Genomic DNA, 19,851 nt, shown 5'->3' on the forward strand with positions numbered 1-19,851 from the left:
ATCAACCAGAAAAAGCTTTTGTAAAGTTTCAAATGATTCTAAAAGGATTTATACCTTCATTACAAAGGAAAAAAATAGTGAAAACCATAGTTTTAAATTATTTTGGATGGATTGGGGAGTATGGCAAATCTATAACAAGCATCCAGCAATATTTTTAACAATCTGTATTGCATCCAGATGCTGTAATTCAATTTATTGCCATCAATTTAACATTAATCAAAATGAGGTACATGAGAACAGTTGGAAGAAAATGGGAGAGAAACCTTTCAGGTCTGACTTCAGAGCTCTTGCCTAGCTTAGTTTATATCTCTGGTGAACAGTTTCTTGTGGCTCTATTTATAGCTGCAGTTTCGGCTGAGCTACTTTTTATAAAGTGGGCTTGCTATCTCTTTGTGCTCGGACTAAATTACAAAAAAAGTACTTGCACAGTGGCAAGAGGTCTCTGCGTAGGAAGCTGATGTAAGGCAGCTATTGGATTTTCAATTCCACTGCTCGCTTACGCTGCTCTAATTTGGCTCGTGCTACAGAAAGAAGAGGATATTAATTGGTAGAGGGACATTATTAGATAAGCAGATGGAAATTGTCACAAATGTTTTAAAGAAACCCCATAGAAGTCTGCAGATTATAAATGCCTCCACTCTGCACTTGCAAAGAAGCAGTAGTCTGTGTTATTCAGTGGATTAGTGATGGGAGAGTAGCAGCAACATAGTAGGAACAAGACTTTTGTAGGCCTGGCTCCAAAATGCCTGAAACAATCAGTTGTGAAGATTTCAGATTTCCAACTCTGAATGTTGGAGGTTTTAAAATAAATTTGGGATGTTCAGTAAAATTCCAGATGCCTGAAAGAATGCTGTTGTGAAACTCCTAACCAAAAGATACTGGTAGCAATAATAATTGTAATGCTGTACCTATAGCACAATAGTTCTACAACTGTGGTTGCAGAAAACAAAGATAAACCAAACCAAGACCCTCACAGATCCCTAAGAGGCACAGTAAGAAGCAGCACAGGCATAGTTACATGTATGTAATAAACCGGGATATCTGTGGGGTGAACCCAGGTGCTATTAGGGCAGAGCAGTTTTACAGTCAGTCTGAGATGCGCACACAGGAGATGCTTACTTTCAGTGCTCCCAGCACAAGTGTGTGAGTTTTCCAACCGCATTGCCTGAAATGGCTGAGCATCCCATTAAAACCTGTGCCCGAGTGGGTGAGGAGCTGCTGGGCAAAGAAACCAAGGTCCTCAAGACTCGGGATCCTCATTCTGGTGGAAATTCCATGCTGCAGTGTGTTTTTATTGAACAAAATTTTTTATTCAGCAAAAAAAGCTAGTACCTTTCAGCCAAGCTTTGCTCTAAGCACCCACCCCAGCTTCCAAGGACACAAGGGACCAGGGAGCTAGCCTGAGCTGCTCAAAACCGAGACCAAAACCCCACGGCCGAGTGTCCGGGAATCCACATTTCAGCCTTAACACCGCTCTGTGGAACGCCCAGAGTCCCCAAGCACCGGAGCCCAGCCGCCCCCGAGGGTCTGTTCCTGCCAGGCCGCCCAGGCTGCAGGCCGGGGCCGGGCCCGGTGCCCGGCGGAGCGTTGCCGGGCGACGGCGGCCGCCCCGCAGCATGGCCGGCCCCGGCCCGTGGCCGCCGGGCGCGGGAGGGGCGCGGTGGGCCGAGGAGGCTCTCGGCATCGCGGCGGCAAGGAGGCGGCCTGCCCTCGCTGCCTTCTCCGCCTTCAGCTTCATCCCGCCCAGACGGGAAGGGCCTCCGGAGCTCAGCTATTTCAACCGGGCGGCCAAGGTGAGGGGGGAAAGAGAGCGAGGCGGGGACAGCCGGGGAGCCTCTCGGGGCCAGAGTGACAAGCCTTCCCCGTGGGTCTCTGCGCAGCATAGAGATGTTATTCTCCGTCCCTCTGCAAGGGCTCGGCCCTCATCATGAGGGACCTGGTCAGGCAGGTGCCTAAAATCATCATAGAATAGTTTGGGTTAGAAGGGACTTTAAAAATCACCTAGTTCCAACACCCTTGCCATGGGCAGGGACACCTTCCACTGGACCACGTTGCTCAGAGCTCCATCTAACTTGACCTTGAACACTTCAAGGGATGGGGCATCCGCCACTTCTCTAGACCACTCGTGCCAGTGCTTCACCACCCTCACAGTGAAAAATGTCTTCCTAATATAGAAATGCTGAACATTAATCTTGAGCTAGCCTAATGCCAAAATAGCAGGTTTCATCTTCAGAGGCCTTTGCAAAATATGTTTGCTACTTGTGGATGGCCAACGAGGGAAAGTCTTTTACTGGACAGCAAGAGAAGGCAGAGACATGGTTTGTCAAGGATTGAGGACTGACAGGTCATGTGGTATCAATGAAACGTGAGGCAATCCACATGTGCAATCCAACCCTGTCTGTCACTGGGGTTGGATTGCAGCACCTGTGGTTTTTCTGGTAACACACACTTTTGGGGATTCTTTAACAAGAAACTTCTCCATTTCCAGATGAGGCAAAAAGTTTTCAATGTGCATTGCACAATTTTTCCATATGCTGCGCTTTAATAATGAAAATCAATAGAGCTACTCAAAACAATAACATCATTTTATGCCTCAAAAACTGAATGCTTCTGAAGGTGTTACACTGACACTTAACACGTACAAGTCAAGGAGGCTCACTCCTCACTCTCTGCTGCATTATATCACCCTTGTTCCTCATTCTCTGTCCTCATGTTTAACATCAGAAATGAAAAAAATCTTACACCTTCAGCCTCAGCTGAGCAATACTTCCTGGATGGCAAACTTTTCTCTCTCCGAAGTGTCATGAGACATTGAATTTAACACCCTTTTCCTCAAAAAAATTACCCTTAAAAATTCCTGAAATGTCTATTATATCAATATAATATAGCGATATTATGGCAATGTATAGTTATTTATAACAATAAATATACCCCATATATTTATCCCATTCCTGTTCAAGTGACAGGCTGCTGAATGTGCCAAGCACTGGACAGTGCTGACTAGTGATTTGTGAGTTTATATCTTGTGTGTCCCTGGGATGTGGGCAGGGTGCAGACCGAAGCACAGTGCTGGGCATTAAAGGAATTAGGACAAGAGGTCACGATTTTCAGCTCTGCCAGGGGAAGTTAAGTTGGATATTAGGAAGAAATTTTTTACGGAAGGAGTAATCAGACATTGGAATGGGCTGCCCAGGGAGGTGGTGGATTCACTGTCCCTGGAGGTTTTTAAGATGAGACTGGATGTGGCACTTAGTGCCATGCTCTAGTAACCACAGCAGTGCTGGATCAAAGGTTGCACTTGATGATCTTGGAGGTCTTTTCCAACCTGGTTGATTCTATTCTATTCTATTCTTAAGATGAACAGCAAATTTCCTGCCTTGACCAGGTGGCCCTGCTAAACTCCACTCTACAAGTAGAGTTGTAATGTCAGACTCTTTCATGTTGATTCCAGCATCACCTTGGGATGGTGCTGTGAGCCAAAGGTGAGCGAGCACAGTTGGTGCCCCGTGCTTAACAAAACATGATAGGGAGAGCACAACAAGATTAAGGCTAGGGCAAGTCAAAGGGCTGGCATGGTACATTTGGGGCTGGTGGAGCTCACAATCTACCCAGTCTGAGCAGAATTAGCAACCACATAGTAGAGCTTTTGCTTATGGTATAGTTTGCTTTCACACTCATGATGATTTGGTTTGTGGAAAATGCTGCTCCAGTAGCATGGAAACCAAACATGATAACAGCTGTTTAATAGGTTTCTTCACAGCCCAGGCCTCGGCCACAGGGGAGGAAACAAGCAGATTCAACCCATTCTTCTGCACAATTAAGGAATTAAATAATTTGATTTTTTTTTTATTTATACAGCAAAATAATTTCATTCCTTTTTTCAGCTTAAATACCTAAACCCAACTGTGTATCAGAGACTGAAGCAGAAAACATAGGAAGATGATGTGCTCATCATGTGACCATAAGCTAGAAATTCCTGCCTTTTAATCCCTTGGTTGACAGTTGCTCCCTCCATTGTTTTACATGTTACTGTCGCCAGTTTGCCTGATGTTTCCTCTTCTGAGCTGTGGAGAAGGCCATTACTTATTTTATGTGTGTCTGGAATATTACTGAATGCTTGCAAAGCACTTACCTTTAGTAGCACTACACAGAGGATGCCCACCCTGAGTGCATATTTATCGTCTGCTCTCCATGACTCACTTGCTCAGAAAGGTTTAAGAAACAGCTCAATACCACCACCATCAGCCAGGCCAACTAAGTTATCATTTAATAACAAAGAGAAACAGTAGCAGAAAGTTATCAGTGTATTGAGAACAGAACTGTTGCCTCTACACATCCGGCAGAAAATCTTAAAACAGATCATCTGGGAGAGAGCTAGTTTTTCACATAACAGGCTGGCTGCCTTTCTGTGAGTTCCAGAAAGAATGAGTTTTTTGCTCTGACACAAGTAAAAATAACAGACAAATAATGCCACATGAATAAAACCAAAGAGCAAATAACACTCCTGGTGGTGGGCACAAATTGGATGCTAACTGAAATTCTGAATGAAACTGGTAGCATGGGGAGTAAAGGAGAAGTAAGGAAATAAGAAATAATAATAATCATGAAGGTGACACATCAGGTGCAGGATGCTCTTGAATGTGACTGAAAATCTCTGAGGCTTAGTGGTTTCTGGGAAATGAAGGGGTAGATAGGTTAAATACCAAATAATCCCTCCTCTTGGCAGAACCAAGTAATGGAGGTTTCTTTATAAATTAAGTCTGTGATTACAGCAGTGTCTTACTAGTGCTCTTAACTATGGTCTTCTTTTAACGGAACCATTATGGCCTTCTTGACTTGCCCTAACTTGACTATTTTTGAAGGATTGCACTGTAAATTGTAAGACTCTAAATACATGAATTTTTCAAAGGTTAAATAGGACACACTATATTAGAGGGGGGAAAAAGCCCAACAAAATGCATCATTTTTTTAGTCAGCCATGCACAAAGACAGTGATGGATTGATGTTTAACTGAATATGGACCTTTTAATGAAGCTCATTAACATATGACAGCATATTTCAGTAGGGGCTTTTGCTTTTTCCTTGAAAACTCTTTTTGTTTTTGAAATTCCTTTGATTCCATTCATGACAACTTGTTGATTGGATTCCACAAATGCCTTTGTTAGCAGGTCAGATCTTTAATGTTGCTTCTTTGGATACACCTATATCAACAGTTATACAATTATATTCTGTCTTGGGGTGTGCTATATTTTCATACCACTGGATCACAGAATTACCACTGTGGCATGTTTCAGAACTGTTCTCAGTTCTGCTTTAATCAGAAATTAAACGATGATTATGCTGCAGGATACCTTTGTCCTTTTCATTCCAAATTAATTTGGAAACTGCCTGTTTTGCTTTTACATAATTGTGCCAGTTCAATTGACAAATATACGAACTTAAGAAGAAGAACATTAAGTTCAGAAAATGAAAGCAAATAAAGCAGTTATATTTCCAAAAGTTACAACAGACTGGGGCTGGGGAGAGGGGGGGTGAGATGTGGAAATTGAAGTAAATTGCCACAAGGGAAATTTCAGAGATGACCAGACTTAAAAAAAGGTATCATGTGTCATTAGGCAATTTTGCAAACTATTACAAAGGAGTGGCCCAAACTTGCTAATAAGCTCAGTAATATTACAGTTGTCATAATCTAATACAATATGTGCACCATTTAAGTATTGATTTGACTACATATATTCTGTAATCTGTAAAGTTAAGTAATGCTGTGAATTAGCCACGTTTTCCCCTTTTCTCAAGACAGAACATGTTTTCACCTATGACACCATTTTTAGAATACCAGAAGGTTACAACCAGTATCTTCCTCGCTGTGACAGAAAACATGCAAAAGCTCATGGTCTCAACATTAATGAGGAGGTAACCCTTTGATGAATTCATAATTATCTTTGTTAAAGTTGATTTTTATTTTTCTGACGTGGCTAGGCACTACAGGCATTGTTTTACCCTTTATAGTGCACCCTATATGGTAGGAAAGGAATTGGAAGGAGCCTGGAGGTTTAGAAGAAAGCATTAGCCCATGAAGACACTTGAATTAGCTGTTGTTCTTTGGCATCCTGAAGATTTCCAGGTGACAAGACACATGCAGGTTAAAGCATGGGGAAAGAGGCAAACCTTCTGTTACAGAGTTTAGGGAGAATTCTGAATGTCTGTGCCTCTCGAGAGTTGTAGTTCAGGTGCTCCTGCAGCTATTCCTGTGATGCTTGAAAACTTTTCTCCCTGAGAGGACTGGATTCAGAGGCCCTGATTTCACTACTGTCCTCTGACACCCACCCTCCCTACACCAGCATTTGCTGTGAGAGTCCAAGCTTCTGAAGCTGTTGAGTTTGTTATGGAAACTTACACCAGATTGCCCTGCAGGAAGGAAATTCATTGGGAGCTAGTGCAAAGGAGTGGTCAATCAGAACACCATGGACATGCCTCAAAAAGAATGGGCAAAGTATTCAAGGCCAGCAGAATCTGGGTTTGATGTGCAGCCCAATGGCTAAATACAGCCATGGTTTTACACAGCTGCCTTGAAAACAGAAATACGATAATATATATACATAAATATATATGTATGTATTTTTCCATGCAGTGTCTGAATAATACAACTACATACACAAGTGTTTATGTATCTATTTATATACACACACACACACACAAATTCACCTACACACAGAGGGAGAGGCTGCCAAAAAAACCCAAATGAAATGTAACCTCTGTGTGCTATTGGCCTCAAAATCCCAATGGGTTCATGGGATGTAAAGTGATGGGTAGGCTAGGGATGGCTGGCTGCCTTGATGATTATATATGATAAGGAAGAAGGAACAGAAAGACAAAAGTTAAAATTACTCTAATTACTGTGTAATAAAATTGTTGTTATTTTGTAACAAAGGCCACTGCTTGTGATTTGTCTCACTAGAAGCCATATATGCCAGATATTTCAGTGCAAGTGCATAGCCATAATACTCTTCCACTCTATCAGACAGTACAGGCAGTATTAGATGCTCCCAAAGGAATCCCAGGAGTGCCCATTACCATCATGTGCTCATGCCTAGTAAATCTGTGAGGCCAATCTGTCAACTGTAGTCTGTGTGAGGCTAAAAGGCATGTGAGTGACAACTCCAATTAGAAATGAAGTTTTTTATTTCAACAAAACAAAGACAACTTTGCTCCCTCACTACCAAGCCCAACCCCAACTGGGAAATTTGTGTAGAAGGTTTAGTAATGTAAAGTTCAGATTTTTTACTGAGCGCTTGCGTCAACAAAACTCACTTTCCTACCAGTTTTCTTCCTAAAACCAGAATGGACCAGAATTCATACCAGCTCTGCTGGGGAGTGCACACTAGGGATTCTGTCTGAACAGGTGTCCCTTAATCCAACTCTTTAATTAGCATGGAGACACATCAAACCCACACCTGTTTAATGCTACATGATCCTGCTGTACATGATGACACCCAACACTGGATGTAGCCATAACTAAGTGCAGGTCATGTACTCAACTCCTCTTTAATTATCATTGTGGCCCTCACAGACTTTATATAACTATATTATAAAATATAATAAATAAAAATACCACAATCAACATCTTTCTAGTACAACACTGAAACCAGAAAGGCTGAATCCACCACAGTACACTGCTTTACTTGAAGTGGAAAAAAAATAAAAAATGCTGCAAGTAAGCCCCTCATTTCCTGCAGAGCCTGGGTGCACACAGGGAATTCAAGAGCACAGTCACAGATACTCAGTTTAGCTACTTGCAGCACAGTAACTGCAGCAGCGTGTTTGCACAAGGCTGCCATTGCTGATTTCAAGCGTTAGCAGTGCTAGAATTACACACTGCGAAGGCGTGTAGCAGGACGCTTCCCAGCCAACTGTTGGAAAATCTGAAATCCGCTGAATGCCAAACCCACAAAGATAAAATGCCAGTGTGCACAGTCAGTGCTGTGCTACTGAGGATGCAGAAAATTGATTCTTATTTGTTTAAAAGGAACACAAACTACTGAAATTACATACTGCTGCCTAAACCCTGTATTGCTAGCAAAGTCTTTCTCGATGGTACAAAGACTTTGTCATTTCTCATTTTTCAACATTTATCCACAAATAGGGCAGGGGAGAAAATGGTCTTAATTTTGCCTGCCGCTCTTTTTGACTTGATTTTCATTCTCGTGGAGTTAAAAGCTGGTGTACTGAATAGCTTTTAATAGGATAGAGTAAAGTGGGTAGGAGGACTGAGGGATGAATGGTTGTTTTGTAATAGGCTTTTCTCTTGAGGTTTCTTCAGGATTTAAAAAAAAAAATTAGTTAATAGCATCTTCCCAAGAATCTCAAGTTTTGTTCATGAGTCTGGAAATGTTGGAAATGTCTCTCAGCTGACTGCCCTGCTATGAGACCCCTCCAATCTGTGATCCCACGTGCATCCTCACAGGACCCAAGTTCTGATTTGGCTCAGACTTGTGTCTGTTGTAGCAAAGAAGTAATTTGTTTGCACTTGAACTGTGGTGTGGCATCTGCATTTTGATTTTCCTTTTAGATACTATTTATAAGACTAGATAAACACATCGGGGACCAAGGCTTACTGTATTAGCCAGTGCACAAACATACAAGCAGCCTGATAAGCCTGAGACCTTTGGCTAGGGAAAAACAAACAAGCCTGTCTTTCCCTTCTGACTCCATAGCTCCCCATTGCTGTAGCACAGGAAGGAACTGCAGATTTCAGATAGTGATTGCACAGTCACTTAAAGTGCAGCTAAGAACAAGCTTAAAATAATCTTTTCTTAGGTTATTTTTCAACAAGTCTACTTCCTATCATTGCAGTTATTTCTGTAATCTTACAGATACAAGCATTTTTAGTAAAACCTTTCATTGTGCAGAATTAAAGTAGTATATGCTTTATTTCCTTCAGGGAAAGCTTGCATGGACTAGTGGTTGCTCAGGGTTTTTCTTTAGGCTTTGATTTTTTTTTTATGCTGTGCTTTCACTGAATTGTGTAAGCAGGGTAGGTGTTGCTGTAACACAGGACACAAATGTCTCCCATTTTTCAAATGAATCATGGAAGTCAGTGCACAAGAAAAATAATAAAAATAAAATCTGTGCTTTTCAGTACCATAGCATTTAATTTGCCAGTAATCACGTGGTAATCGCGTGTGTACGTATGTGTGTAAAAAGTTATCAGTCCACAGCTCCATATCTTATCATCATGTCATCTAGTGATACACTAATGGTTTATTCATATACATAAAAAACTAGGGCAGGGATGGAACAGTAAGGGTGCAGATCACTGCTAAATAAATATACATCCATATAGCAAGTGCTGTACAGTTTTGTCAGTTATTTTGACCCTGGCCACAGCATATTTAGCATTAGAAAACTGCCAAGTTTTCTATTCAGTTATTTTCTTATAAGATGACTTTTATATTTTCACAGGAAATGGCAAGACCTGTTCCTGTGTTGTCATCTTCAGAGTATGGGAAACGTGTAAACAAGCCCTTAGAGCAGCCAACCAAAGAACATGCAAGGGCTAATCACCTCCATGAAGCAATATATGGGCAAAAGCGCAGCACTCGCTTTTTGGAATAACCTCCAAGACTGGATCCATGTTAAGTCTCTCGCATCTGTCATTGCCAGCAACATTTATGTAGAAAAAAAAACCACATCAAAAAGCAATATGGTGCTTCTGCCTTTTCCTCTACATTTTAGTTAATGAAAATTATCTGAATTAAAAATAGGATGAAAGAGCAGCTGTACTTCTCCTCATGCTAATTAAAATGCATGTCTTCTTACATTCTCACAAAAATCTCATGAACAGCAGCACCAACAAGAGCTGAACATTTTAGGCAGTAAAACTGCAACTGAGACCTGTTGGGTCAAAAGCTGATTCTGCAATTCTAGGCACTGCTTCTACATAACTATTCACAGACTTAACATTTAAGCAAGCTTGTCCCTCAAGGTATCAGTGGTCACGAACTTCTTAATCCTTATGATTTTGCTACAGAATTGTGAGCCATCATTTTATCTGCAGAACAGCTGAAACGGAGATTCAGCTCAGAATTTTCTAAAATGGATGGGCTTTCCTATGAATGGGCAAATAAAGAAGTGATCTACTTCCAGAAGTGCTTAGCAGTTCCAGTAGGCTTCAAGTGGAAGTCAAGTTAAAAGAACTTCTGAGCACTTACCATTTGAATAGACAAAATCTGGGTTTAGCTGATTTCAGACATTCATTTCACTGACTTTCACTGTAGGAATGGTGTTTGACAGATTGATCTGACAAGAAAAACCATCATTGGTTCTGTATCCAATGCTGAAAAAAAAGGAAAAAAAGTAATACTAGCAGAACAAGCACTAAATAGAGCAAATGCCTAAACTTCCTTAAATATTTAATGCCTTGCATTCTCGCTGAATCCAGTACTAAAGTTTTAAGGAAATTTCAGAAGGAGTTTCTCCTGCAGCATATGCATCAGTTTGGTTCTCAAGAGCCATTGATCCTGCTGTTGTTTAAAGCTGAGGCAGTATTCTTTGGAAAGGAACAACAGCCAGATTAATCATGCCAAAATAAGGACTGGAAGTCCACAGCTTTGACTGACACTAGTTTTGTTAGTACTTACACACAGGAAACCTATGTCATTTTTGAACACAGCAAGACTTCTAGTGAAAAAATAACAGAAGCAAAAAACTTCTTAATGTGGGGCCTGGATAAGTAATAAATTAGGCAATCAATAGCACTTATTTGACATGGTGTGAGAAGCAGAGCACATAGAGCAGCCCATTCAGAGAGGTGTTTGTTACTTTCACTATTTATTACCTGCAAGTTCCTCTGTACTCAATGGGCTAGGGTCAAGAGGACATTAACTGCTATATTCAACAATAAATATTTCATTAAACAAGTCCAGCAGCATTAAATGAAAGGAATCACGGTAAGAACAGTCAGAAGGAAATGTTTTCTAATAATAGAATGTTTTTTCAAAAATCAGTATCAAATGTATACCAGTAAAGAATGAGATGGAATACAGCCACATTCTTGGCAGGTTATTTTTAGTTTGGGACAGTCAGTACAAATTGCTTCTTATAAGTAGCCTTACTATATTTACATACCATCTGTGTTTGAAAAACTACTGGAAATCAAATTTGTTTGAGAACACCACCACCTTCTGGCCTGTGTGATAAATAGGCACCACCACTTCATTCACCACAGAGAAAATTTGAGTCATCAAAAAACACCTGAGTTTTCCCATCTCATTTCTTTGCTTACATCACCCCTTTCTCATCCTTCCTCACTTTTGAAGGCCTTTCAGAGGTTGTTCCTCTGACTACTTGTTTCTCATTCAGTTCTGAGTGGCTGACTTCTCCCTTCAGTGCTCACTGTTAAAAGAATACCTTGACAAATTCTTCCATATTAGGGATAAGTTCCTTATAAATGTCTGAAAAAACATTTCCTCTATTCTCCTTCAATTTCTCTTTTGCTAGGATGATGAACTGTTAGGTTATTGATGTTCTAAGCTTACTGTTACACCATTGGAAAACATTTCATTACCTCTTGGTGCTCCCTCACCTGTCTGCACTGATATCCTACTGTGAGTAAGGGTTTTATACGTGCAATAAATTATCATGAACAGAATGCACAGCATGACACAGTGGAAATCATATTCTGCATCTCGATTTTGCATCTGGTAATCTCCAAGGGTTGTTGGGACAATTAACACACCTGCAATTCACAAATTATTAACAGTAGCCTCAGAAGGAAAAAAGGCCACACCCTGTATCATCTATTGGTAAAATACACAGAATGTCAATGATGTAAAATTTTTGCCTTTATTGTATCAAAACATAACAGCTAAATATCAAACTAGGTGATGCTGGGAATTCTGCTTTGCTACTAATAAATAATAAGCTCACCTGAAAATGTGTTTTACGTGACAGTTCATCAAGTATACATAATACGATCAGAACTAAAGCTGTGTTGTTTTGCCTTCATCCATCTGCAAAGCAATATATTGACCCAAGTTGGGGCACACTTGTTCCGGATGAAGTGGGTACTGGTTCTGGTTCTCACTTCCAGTATTTCTACTTATACATAAAAAAGGACTGCCACAGAACATAGTTCTTCTGAGCTTCAGAGCGTAGAGTTTCTGTAAACTGAAGGAACTCTGGAGGGCATATGTGACCCTATTTAGACAGTTTAGCTAAAACTGCCACCAAAGACAAAACTACAAATAGAATATATCCAGAACATTGGGTGCCCCCACAGAGACAGTTGGCAAGTCCATTATCCTGTGGCAGTTGTTACTTTACAAAGTAAAGCAAATCTTTTTTTTATTAAAAGTGCTCTCATTTTCTGTAAGGCATTGTTACTTATTGAACAGCATTCTACATCTGTTAAGAGCAATAAGCCAATATTGCTTCAGCAACTACTGCAAATTTTAGCTTCATGAAAGATTCGTAAAATTACACAAACAGTTATAAGTAAATTGCACAATTTCTTCTTATACTGCCAAGAAAAGCCCCAATTAGTAGGTAGCATGGCATATTCTTTACATTCAGACTGGCCAGTATCCTTGAATAGTCACGTGTCTGTTTGCAGCTGCGAATTAGAATGAGTGAAATACAAGGCAAAAGCAGCACTGACTGTCTGGCACTCACATCTGTCAACTTGTAATAAATACTGACACAAAACTTAAAAAAATATGATACTCTTTATTACTCTTTACACGTCAATTGTTCCAAATATTGGAAGGTTTCAAATTCAGAAGCTCAAATTATCTGCGGTGGAGTTATTTAGAAAACACCATTTTTCTTCCATGCACAGTATTTCCACTCCGTAGTACAGGAGGTCAGCTTGTGATTTAGTGGTATTCTCCAGTGTCATCTGCTGAGTCCATATGTATGAGGAAAGATTTTTTTGTGCAGATATTCTGCCATTTTCCTGCAATTTTCTAGACTCTCTATCTCAAAATATGGAATCTGGAAACAAAACAAAAATGATTGCTGGAAATACCTTTTTAATAAACAACTGGGTAAGAGAGATGTTCATTAAGCAGATGAAAAATTACACATCAAAGATTTTTCTGCTTTAAAATGAAACATTTAATCTTAAGTGTATTATTGATCTGTAAATCATCTGAAAAGACATTATTGTAAAACAAAGAGTAAAATCCATTACAGTTTAAACTAAGTTAAATATTATGGAGTTAGGCTTATGTAATAAGTGATTATAAATGGAAAATAAAATCTTGAAAAACTAGAAGTATGTTTAAAGGTAAAAATACCCCTACTTAATTCAACAGGAAAAATAAAGATATACTTGTTGTGAACATTTTATTTACAATACGAATCAGTTTGGGGTTTTTTTAACTCTTCCTTTTAAACCCCAAATTCAAACCTTTTAAAAAAGAATTTAATTAAAAATGCCAGTTCTACAGAACTCTTACACAACATTTGCTTGTAAGTCAAGACTTGAATTAATTACTGCAGAGATGTAATCTTTCAAGCAGCCACTATTTAGCAGAAAACACAGACAGAATACACCAACTGATCCAAGGAAGAAAAAGGACCTTCTGTACACCCTCAAAGAGGCAAAAGCTAAGCAGAGAGAACATAATATAGTAAGGACAAGACTACATCTGCCTTAGAAATTACTTGAAACTAGTTTTAAGCATTGTAAAATAAATTTTTACACGTTTATATAGCCAGAGCAAAAGCAAATTACTGTCTTTGGACTTTACCTGCACAACTTCATAACCAAGTAACTGAAGATGTCTCTGTTTAATAGCTTCTTCTCCCAACAGATTGTGGCTATTAGCACAAAATCTATTTTGACCATCAACACAGAGGGCAATTCTAAAATCAAGCATAAGTGTAGTATGAAAGAAAAACTCCCAACAACCACTTATTTAATCACAAATACTGCAGTTCCTAACAAGCATGAAACAATACCTCCCTTCTTACTTCCTTATACCACCCAGAATCAGATTTTGCAGGATGGGAGTTACCTAGTTCAGGACAATTTAAATCACTCAATAAAAGGGCAGGAGCTGAAAGCCTGAAGCTTAGTGAAATTGATCTGAAAAGCTTTTTTTTGCTCTGAACAAAAATTACCATACAAGTTAATGAGAGATTGATATTTTTAATACTACTATTGGTAAGCTGTTTTGAATTCTTTTAGAAGGAAAAACACACAAAAAACTGGCTTCAGCTTGAAAGCATTTCAGCAGCTAAATTTATTTAACTTACTAGTTTACCTGTGAAATCCATTACACTTCAAGTAAAAGTTAAGTTTAAGCTAAATCGGTTTAAGTTAAACCTGTATGTATGATCGGCAGCATCATGGATTATAACTAAATTTTTTCTCCTTGGTTTCTATATCTACTGTTAAAAAGTTGCTTAATTTTCAGTATGTTAAGTATATTGTGACCTTATTTACAGATGAAAACTGTTATTTCAAAAAAAACAGTAAAGCCCATTCTTAAGCATTTAAGCATGGGATTTTTGAAAAAATCTATATTAGTCTCTGAGTCTTGTGAAGGTTAAGCTGGAGAAAGCATAACTTTTTCAAAGTATTTTGCTTTCTTCACAGAAGTGCTGTTGCAAATAACACAGGGAGGCTGCTTAACCTTATCTAAGGTTTCTCAAAATAACCCTTGTTTAACATATTTTTTAAACACCTATGCATTTGTCAATTAAAACCCCCAGCATCTGTAGCAAATATCCTCATTACACAGGATTCCTTACAGAAGTAAATTTGTGAACTAGCTTAAACTATATTAAATCTATGCAAATACACTTGATTAAAATTTAGTTTTAATTTGAAAATGAATTACAGAAGATCTAAATACATTACTAGAGGCCAAACAGGATCACTTGATCCTGACTCTCACTGGGTAAAGAGACTAATTGCCTGACACCACACAGTCAGGTGGCAAAACAATAAGCAAAAAGCAGAGATTGTTAATTTTGTCCTTTTGCCAGTGGTTTTATTGTGAAACTTTAACTTAGCTGAAGTCAATGAAAAAACTCCAAATAGTTTAAATTTTGCCAGTGTTTCACCATGGATGCTCTTTGTCAATGTTAACCAACATTTTACCAACAGTTTCTTTTATTCTCTTACCGTTTGTGTACCTCTTCGCGTTGGGCCACAGGCAATACAAAACCTTCCTCATCTAATTTAATCTCGATATCTAGTACAAATGAAAAAACAAGTGACATTAAAACTCATTCATATAATGAACTGTTTAATTCTCATCCTCTCAGTCTTTGTTTTATAAAATAGCTAAAATACTATCACAAGTCTTTTTTTTTCTGAATCACAAAGGCTTGCAAAAGATGTATGTAGACTTAAAACAAATGAGTGATACATAGCAACACTTCAGCCTTTCCTAATGCTAACCAGCAAATTAGTATTCTAAGTCCACTAAAAACCATAATGTAGTCAAATGGCACCTTGCTGCTGTGGCTAGGGCCTCTGGAATTTGAGGGCTTTGTGAAGAGTCTCTCTCTCTCTCTGCCCCCATCCTTTATTTTTCTCATTAATTCCCTAGTTTTATAGGTTATGTCAATTTGCAAACATGAGTTTTGGACCTAAACCCTGCTAACTTCAACACCCAGGTGGAAGCTGAAGGCAGAAAAATTCTGGAATCATCCCTCTCTTTTATTTATTTATTTTTTTTAAATCCCTCTGACATCCATGGCATCCAAGAAGCCCTTCCCTCAACATTGTATTATCATCCAGCCCTCCTGGGCACACATCTTTCCTCATCACTACCTTCTCTGTTTCCTTTCCTGCTTCATGAAATACTGTTTTGCTCACTCCTCTCCTTCAGCCCACAAACCCCCACTAACTATATGTAGTCAGTTGTTCTTGCTGAGGGGAAAGAAGCCCAGCAGGGCACAAGACTGCCCACCTTCCAGTTCTCCCTTTCTCTACTCACCACTAAAGCGAGGAGAGCACGCAAGTGGCACTGCCTCATTTTGCTTTACATTATACAAATTGTTTAAAAGATAAGGAGTTGATAGTAAAAATACAGAATGCAAGAGTTAGCAGCTATTTTCAGTACAGATGGGCTGCGTGAATTCCAAGAAATGCTGTAGGTCTTTTCTCCCCCTTTTCTTCTTTCTGACTGTAAAAATGGATTTACTTGAAGTTCCCAAGATGTTTCCCCATTTCAGACCTTCTACAGTGTTTTGTATTCCAGTTTACTTTTTCTATATTTGCAGAATTTAGAATGCTTACAAAGGGAATTAAAGTTTTGGCAGGATAAACTCACATTTAATTATTAATCTAAAGAAATGTTACTTACCAACTGCATAGAAATATGGTGTTGATACTTCTGATGCAAAATATATTCTTTTTTTTAGTAAATAAAGTAATCCAGTCTTCACCCTCTTAAGGAGGTGAACATCACAAGAACTGTGAGGCATCGGAAAGGCCTTTACTTGATACTTTGGAAGGAGTTTCGGACCCTACATAAGGACAGAACACCAAATCAAACAAAAGAAAAAGGAGATAACGTTTTTGTAATTAACTCATTAATGTAGCAAAATGTATTCTGTGCATTTCAAAGCCAAGTCTGTTGAGAGACCTACAGTCTGAGGTATGATCTGCTGGAAACTTAAAATCCCCCAAACAACCACCAGAACATCCTCATCAAGCTTCCACACTGTCATGCTGAACATGCTCATGAGAAATGCACAACTGTTTCCATTCCTCTCCAGTGAGGCCAACATCAAAGTGAGCCTGATCTCTTTTTGTGCTTCACAACTTCACAAGCCAAACACAGAAACAAAACAGCTGTTGGAAAAGTATTTAGAAATACAAAAAAAGTACTTTAATAACTTGAGAGTTAAGTTAGTTCTGTCAAACACACAAATATATCAAGTCAATCAATCAGGTAGAAATGCTTCATATTTTCACCAAGAAAAAAAAAACCTATTTTGTCCAATGTGAATATTTTTATGGGAAAGACAGTCCTCAACTAATTATAAAAAGAGTCCCAATGAACTTATCACCTCTTGTTAACATCAATTCTGGTTTCACGTGTACTGTACCTCATAAAATGGGCACTCCAGGGTGACAGTCAGAAAAAGCTGGGTTAGCTGGGAGGTAACAACTCCATTCAAACCAGGTGGTTGAGCTGAAACAACAACATTCAGGTTTTCAGGTGTACCTTCAACAAAGTATCTTTACACAAGCCAGAAGTTAGGAAGAGCTATTCAGTTTAATGTGCAGAGATCTTTACAATTGATCAATTTACTTGATCACTACAATTCTCAGTAACTGTTCGAATGAACAGAAAGATCAATGTGAAATGACAGAGTTAGAAAAATGAGGGAATTATTTACAGAAATATCAACATAAAAAATATACAACTAGCAAGATCTTAGTTAAAACTGTCATATTCTTTCACCAAAAGAAATGAGGATCTCAGAGATAGTGAACATTCTATAGAGAATAAGTTTGAGTGGAGGTCTTGGATAAATACCCCCTTCCAATAACCCCTTCTCCCCAAGTTATAATACCAGAATTTCATTGTTTCACCTTTTTTTTTTTTTTTTTAATCTGCAAGTAGTGGATAATACCAAATAACTTCTGGAGATTTGTCTGTGTCATAAAAATCAACCCCTTAAGGTATTTCATGTTAACAAAAAATAAAGTAACCAAATTTCTGATCACTTTGAAAATTTGACCTTAATTTTATTAACAGAGCAATCTTAGCTGAGATCTTAAGAAGTCACTCACCTTTCTGGCATAGCTTACATCTCTCTGTAATGACACTAAAAATGCTTTACTATCTAACACAGAATTTCTTAAAATGTTGTGTTGTTCATAATAGGTTTGTGTCCAAAAGTATTGGAATATGCAATAATTAGAGCCAAGGTCAGGCTATCACATGGGAGATGTTCTAGCAGCCTGTATGAGACAAAGGACAAACATGGGGAAAACCAGGTCACTATTTTCTAGAAAAGCTGAAGGATTAACCGAAATAAATTTTTAAAGGGAATTCAAGTGTCTGTTTAAGATTGTACAGTCAAATTTTCAAACTCATCTAAATGATATAACATTAAAGACAACTGCGACTGTGACAAGGAGGCATCACTCTTTAGCCTCCTTATCACTATTCTCTTGAATCACTTAAAGCCACATCACAGAATATTCTTAGTTGGAAGGGACCTATAAGTATCATCAAGTCATTGCTGATTTGTCCGAGAGTGATAAAAAACTGTGCTTGACAAGAGACAAACCACAGAGTAGAAAAAATGTGGAACATTCCTAGAGAAACATGGCTCCTTACCTTGAAGCTTTTGCAGAAAATAGGGACTAAATATTTTTGGCAGAAAATTTAGTGGATAACGTTGAATAAGGACACACGAGTGTAGCAGGTTCACCAAGGTGTGAGGCTGAAAGTGACTAAGCCGAGTGTGCAGTACAGTTTCAAGCCTCCTAAACAAGGAAGAAGCACTTGGAGGCAGGTAGTTAAGAGTCCCAAATGGTATAATATATTCAGCAATCTGGTCAGTGGTAAGTCTGTCAGCACTGGAAATGAAACTTTCTGCCACTGCATCAAAGATGGGCTTTGAAAGGATCGCCTTTTTGCAGCAATACTGCATGACTTTGCAGACTGTTTGAGGATGCATGGTAAGGATGGACTGAGGGACATGCATTTCCAGTGCCTCTGTAAAAATTTGTTCACGATGTCCGAAGTATAGGAAGGCGTCCAGGACATTTACCAGTTCATAATCCGTGAAATATGGAACATGCTTAGCAGAATGTTTACACAGTGCAGTAACTAAGGCAACTGCCTGAGTCTGACAAAGAACCACCAGTGAATTCAGTATTACACTCGCAAAGTTTGGGCTTAGCTGGGAAACTGCAGGTAAAGTGACACTGTTCAGTCTGTTTAGCAAGTTTTGGTATTGTTTCTTTTCCCTGGCAGTCAACTGCAGTATCTTATAAACCATCACTATTTCCCTTGGACTCCACTTCTCAATGTCTTTTTCTTGCATGTGGTTCACAATTTGTTGCAGCATTGCACAACTTGGGCTTTCCAACTCAAGCAAACTCTCTCCAAGAGCACATAGATTTTCAACAGTCAACTGTGCCTTACCAAGTCTCTCCTCACTCTCTGAAAGCAAGCTCACCATCAACGTGCTCTGTGGATCTATACAAAGCATTACCAAAGCCTGCAATGCGTTCAACAGCCCAGTGTTTGACAGTTTTGAAGATTCGAATTCAAATTGCAAGCATAATGCCCTGAAAACTTCATTCTCTAACACTCCAGGGTTTTTCAGACCACTGTCATCCACCTCAACTTCAGAAATCCTCTGCAGGGCTCCTGCGGCCATAGTATCAGACAGGACTTCTAGAGAGCTAAGAAAGTCGAAAATCTCTTCTGATGTACAAAGGTTGTTCAACTTCTTGAAAAATAATTGTTCATCCATCCACATGTTATCAGATTTAGTACAGTTCTCAGTATCTCCACAGAGACGCACAGTTTCTTTAACAGAAAGTGACTGCATCCGTAGTTGAACGTGGTTTTTTCTACAAAACATATACTGAGATTTATCTTTGACACATAGCATCCTCATGGCTACAGAGCTACAGCACTGGGGCTTTTGCTGCCCCTTGATGAAGCTCAATCTCTTGCTTAGGGTCATCAAAACAGACCTGCTTGCTGGTGTGCTGGATGAATAAAACTGGAAAGTTTTTCGGCTAATCAAAGCCATATTGAATCAAGTACGTTCTGAAATAATACCTAGAGGAAGAAAAATACATATAAATATATACTTTGGGAAACAACACTAGTGTCATTAAAACGCTGCAAAAAA

At 39.0% G+C, this 19,851-nt stretch overlaps 2 protein-coding genes across 2 annotated transcripts; one reads left to right on the plus strand and one right to left on the minus strand.

Moving 5' to 3' along the window:
• Window positions 1-1,615: 1,615 nt before the first annotated feature.
• CUNH5orf49 (chromosome unknown C5orf49 homolog) lies at window positions 1,616-14,924 on the plus strand. Its single transcript, XM_018070095.2, has 3 exons — window positions 1,616-1,793; window positions 5,797-5,913; window positions 9,463-14,924. The coding sequence occupies exons 1-3, from the start codon at window positions 1,617-1,619 to the stop codon at window positions 9,613-9,615; spliced, it is 447 nt and encodes a 148-aa protein (XP_017925584.1). The 5' UTR covers window position 1,616; the 3' UTR covers window positions 9,616-14,924.
• FASTKD3 (FAST kinase domains 3) lies at window positions 12,707-19,790 on the minus strand. The gene is made up of 6 exons (XM_008922827.3): window positions 18,318-19,790; window positions 17,074-17,159; window positions 16,326-16,488; window positions 15,137-15,206; window positions 13,755-13,869; window positions 12,707-12,993 (listed from the first exon to the last, which is right to left on the minus strand). The coding sequence occupies exons 1-6, from the start codon at window positions 19,747-19,749 to the stop codon at window positions 12,895-12,897; spliced, it is 1,965 nt and encodes a 654-aa protein (XP_008921075.2). The 5' UTR covers window positions 19,750-19,790; the 3' UTR covers window positions 12,707-12,894.
• Between the last annotated feature and the right edge of the window lie 61 nt (window positions 19,791-19,851).

Source organism: Manacus vitellinus, unplaced genomic scaffold (genome assembly GCF_001715985.3).
Source record: "Manacus vitellinus isolate BGI_N305 unplaced genomic scaffold, ASM171598v3 scaffold_17_pilon, whole genome shotgun sequence".
In the NCBI taxonomy this organism is placed as follows: Eukaryota; Metazoa; Chordata; class Aves; order Passeriformes; family Pipridae; genus Manacus; species Manacus vitellinus.

What these genes read in the sequence shown, in the direction of transcription:
- CUNH5orf49 (XM_018070095.2), top strand. Translation starts at nt 1,617, where the DNA reads ATGGCCGGCCCCGGCCCGTGGCCGCCGGGCGCGGGAGGGGCGCGGTGG. An exon ending in ATTTCAACCGGGCGGCCAAG is followed by an intron (nt 1,794 to 5,796) that starts GTGAGGGGGGAA and finishes CCTTTTCTCAAG; the next exon opens with ACAGAACATGTTTTCACCTA. An exon ending in GTCTCAACATTAATGAGGAG is followed by an intron (nt 5,914 to 9,462) that starts GTAACCCTTTGA and finishes ATATTTTCACAG; the next exon opens with GAAATGGCAAGACCTGTTCC.
- FASTKD3 (XM_008922827.3), bottom strand. Translation starts at nt 19,749, where the DNA reads ATGGCTTTGATTAGCCGAAAAACTTTCCAGTTTTATTCATCCAGCACA. An exon ending in TTTTCTGCAAAAGCTTCAAG is followed by an intron (nt 17,160 to 18,317) that starts GTAAGGAGCCAT and finishes TTGTTGTTTCAG; the next exon opens with CTCAACCACCTGGTTTGAAT. An exon ending in CGCGAAGAGGTACACAAACG is followed by an intron (nt 13,870 to 15,136) that starts GTAAGAGAATAA and finishes GCTTGATTTTAG; the next exon opens with AATTGCCCTCTGTGTTGATG.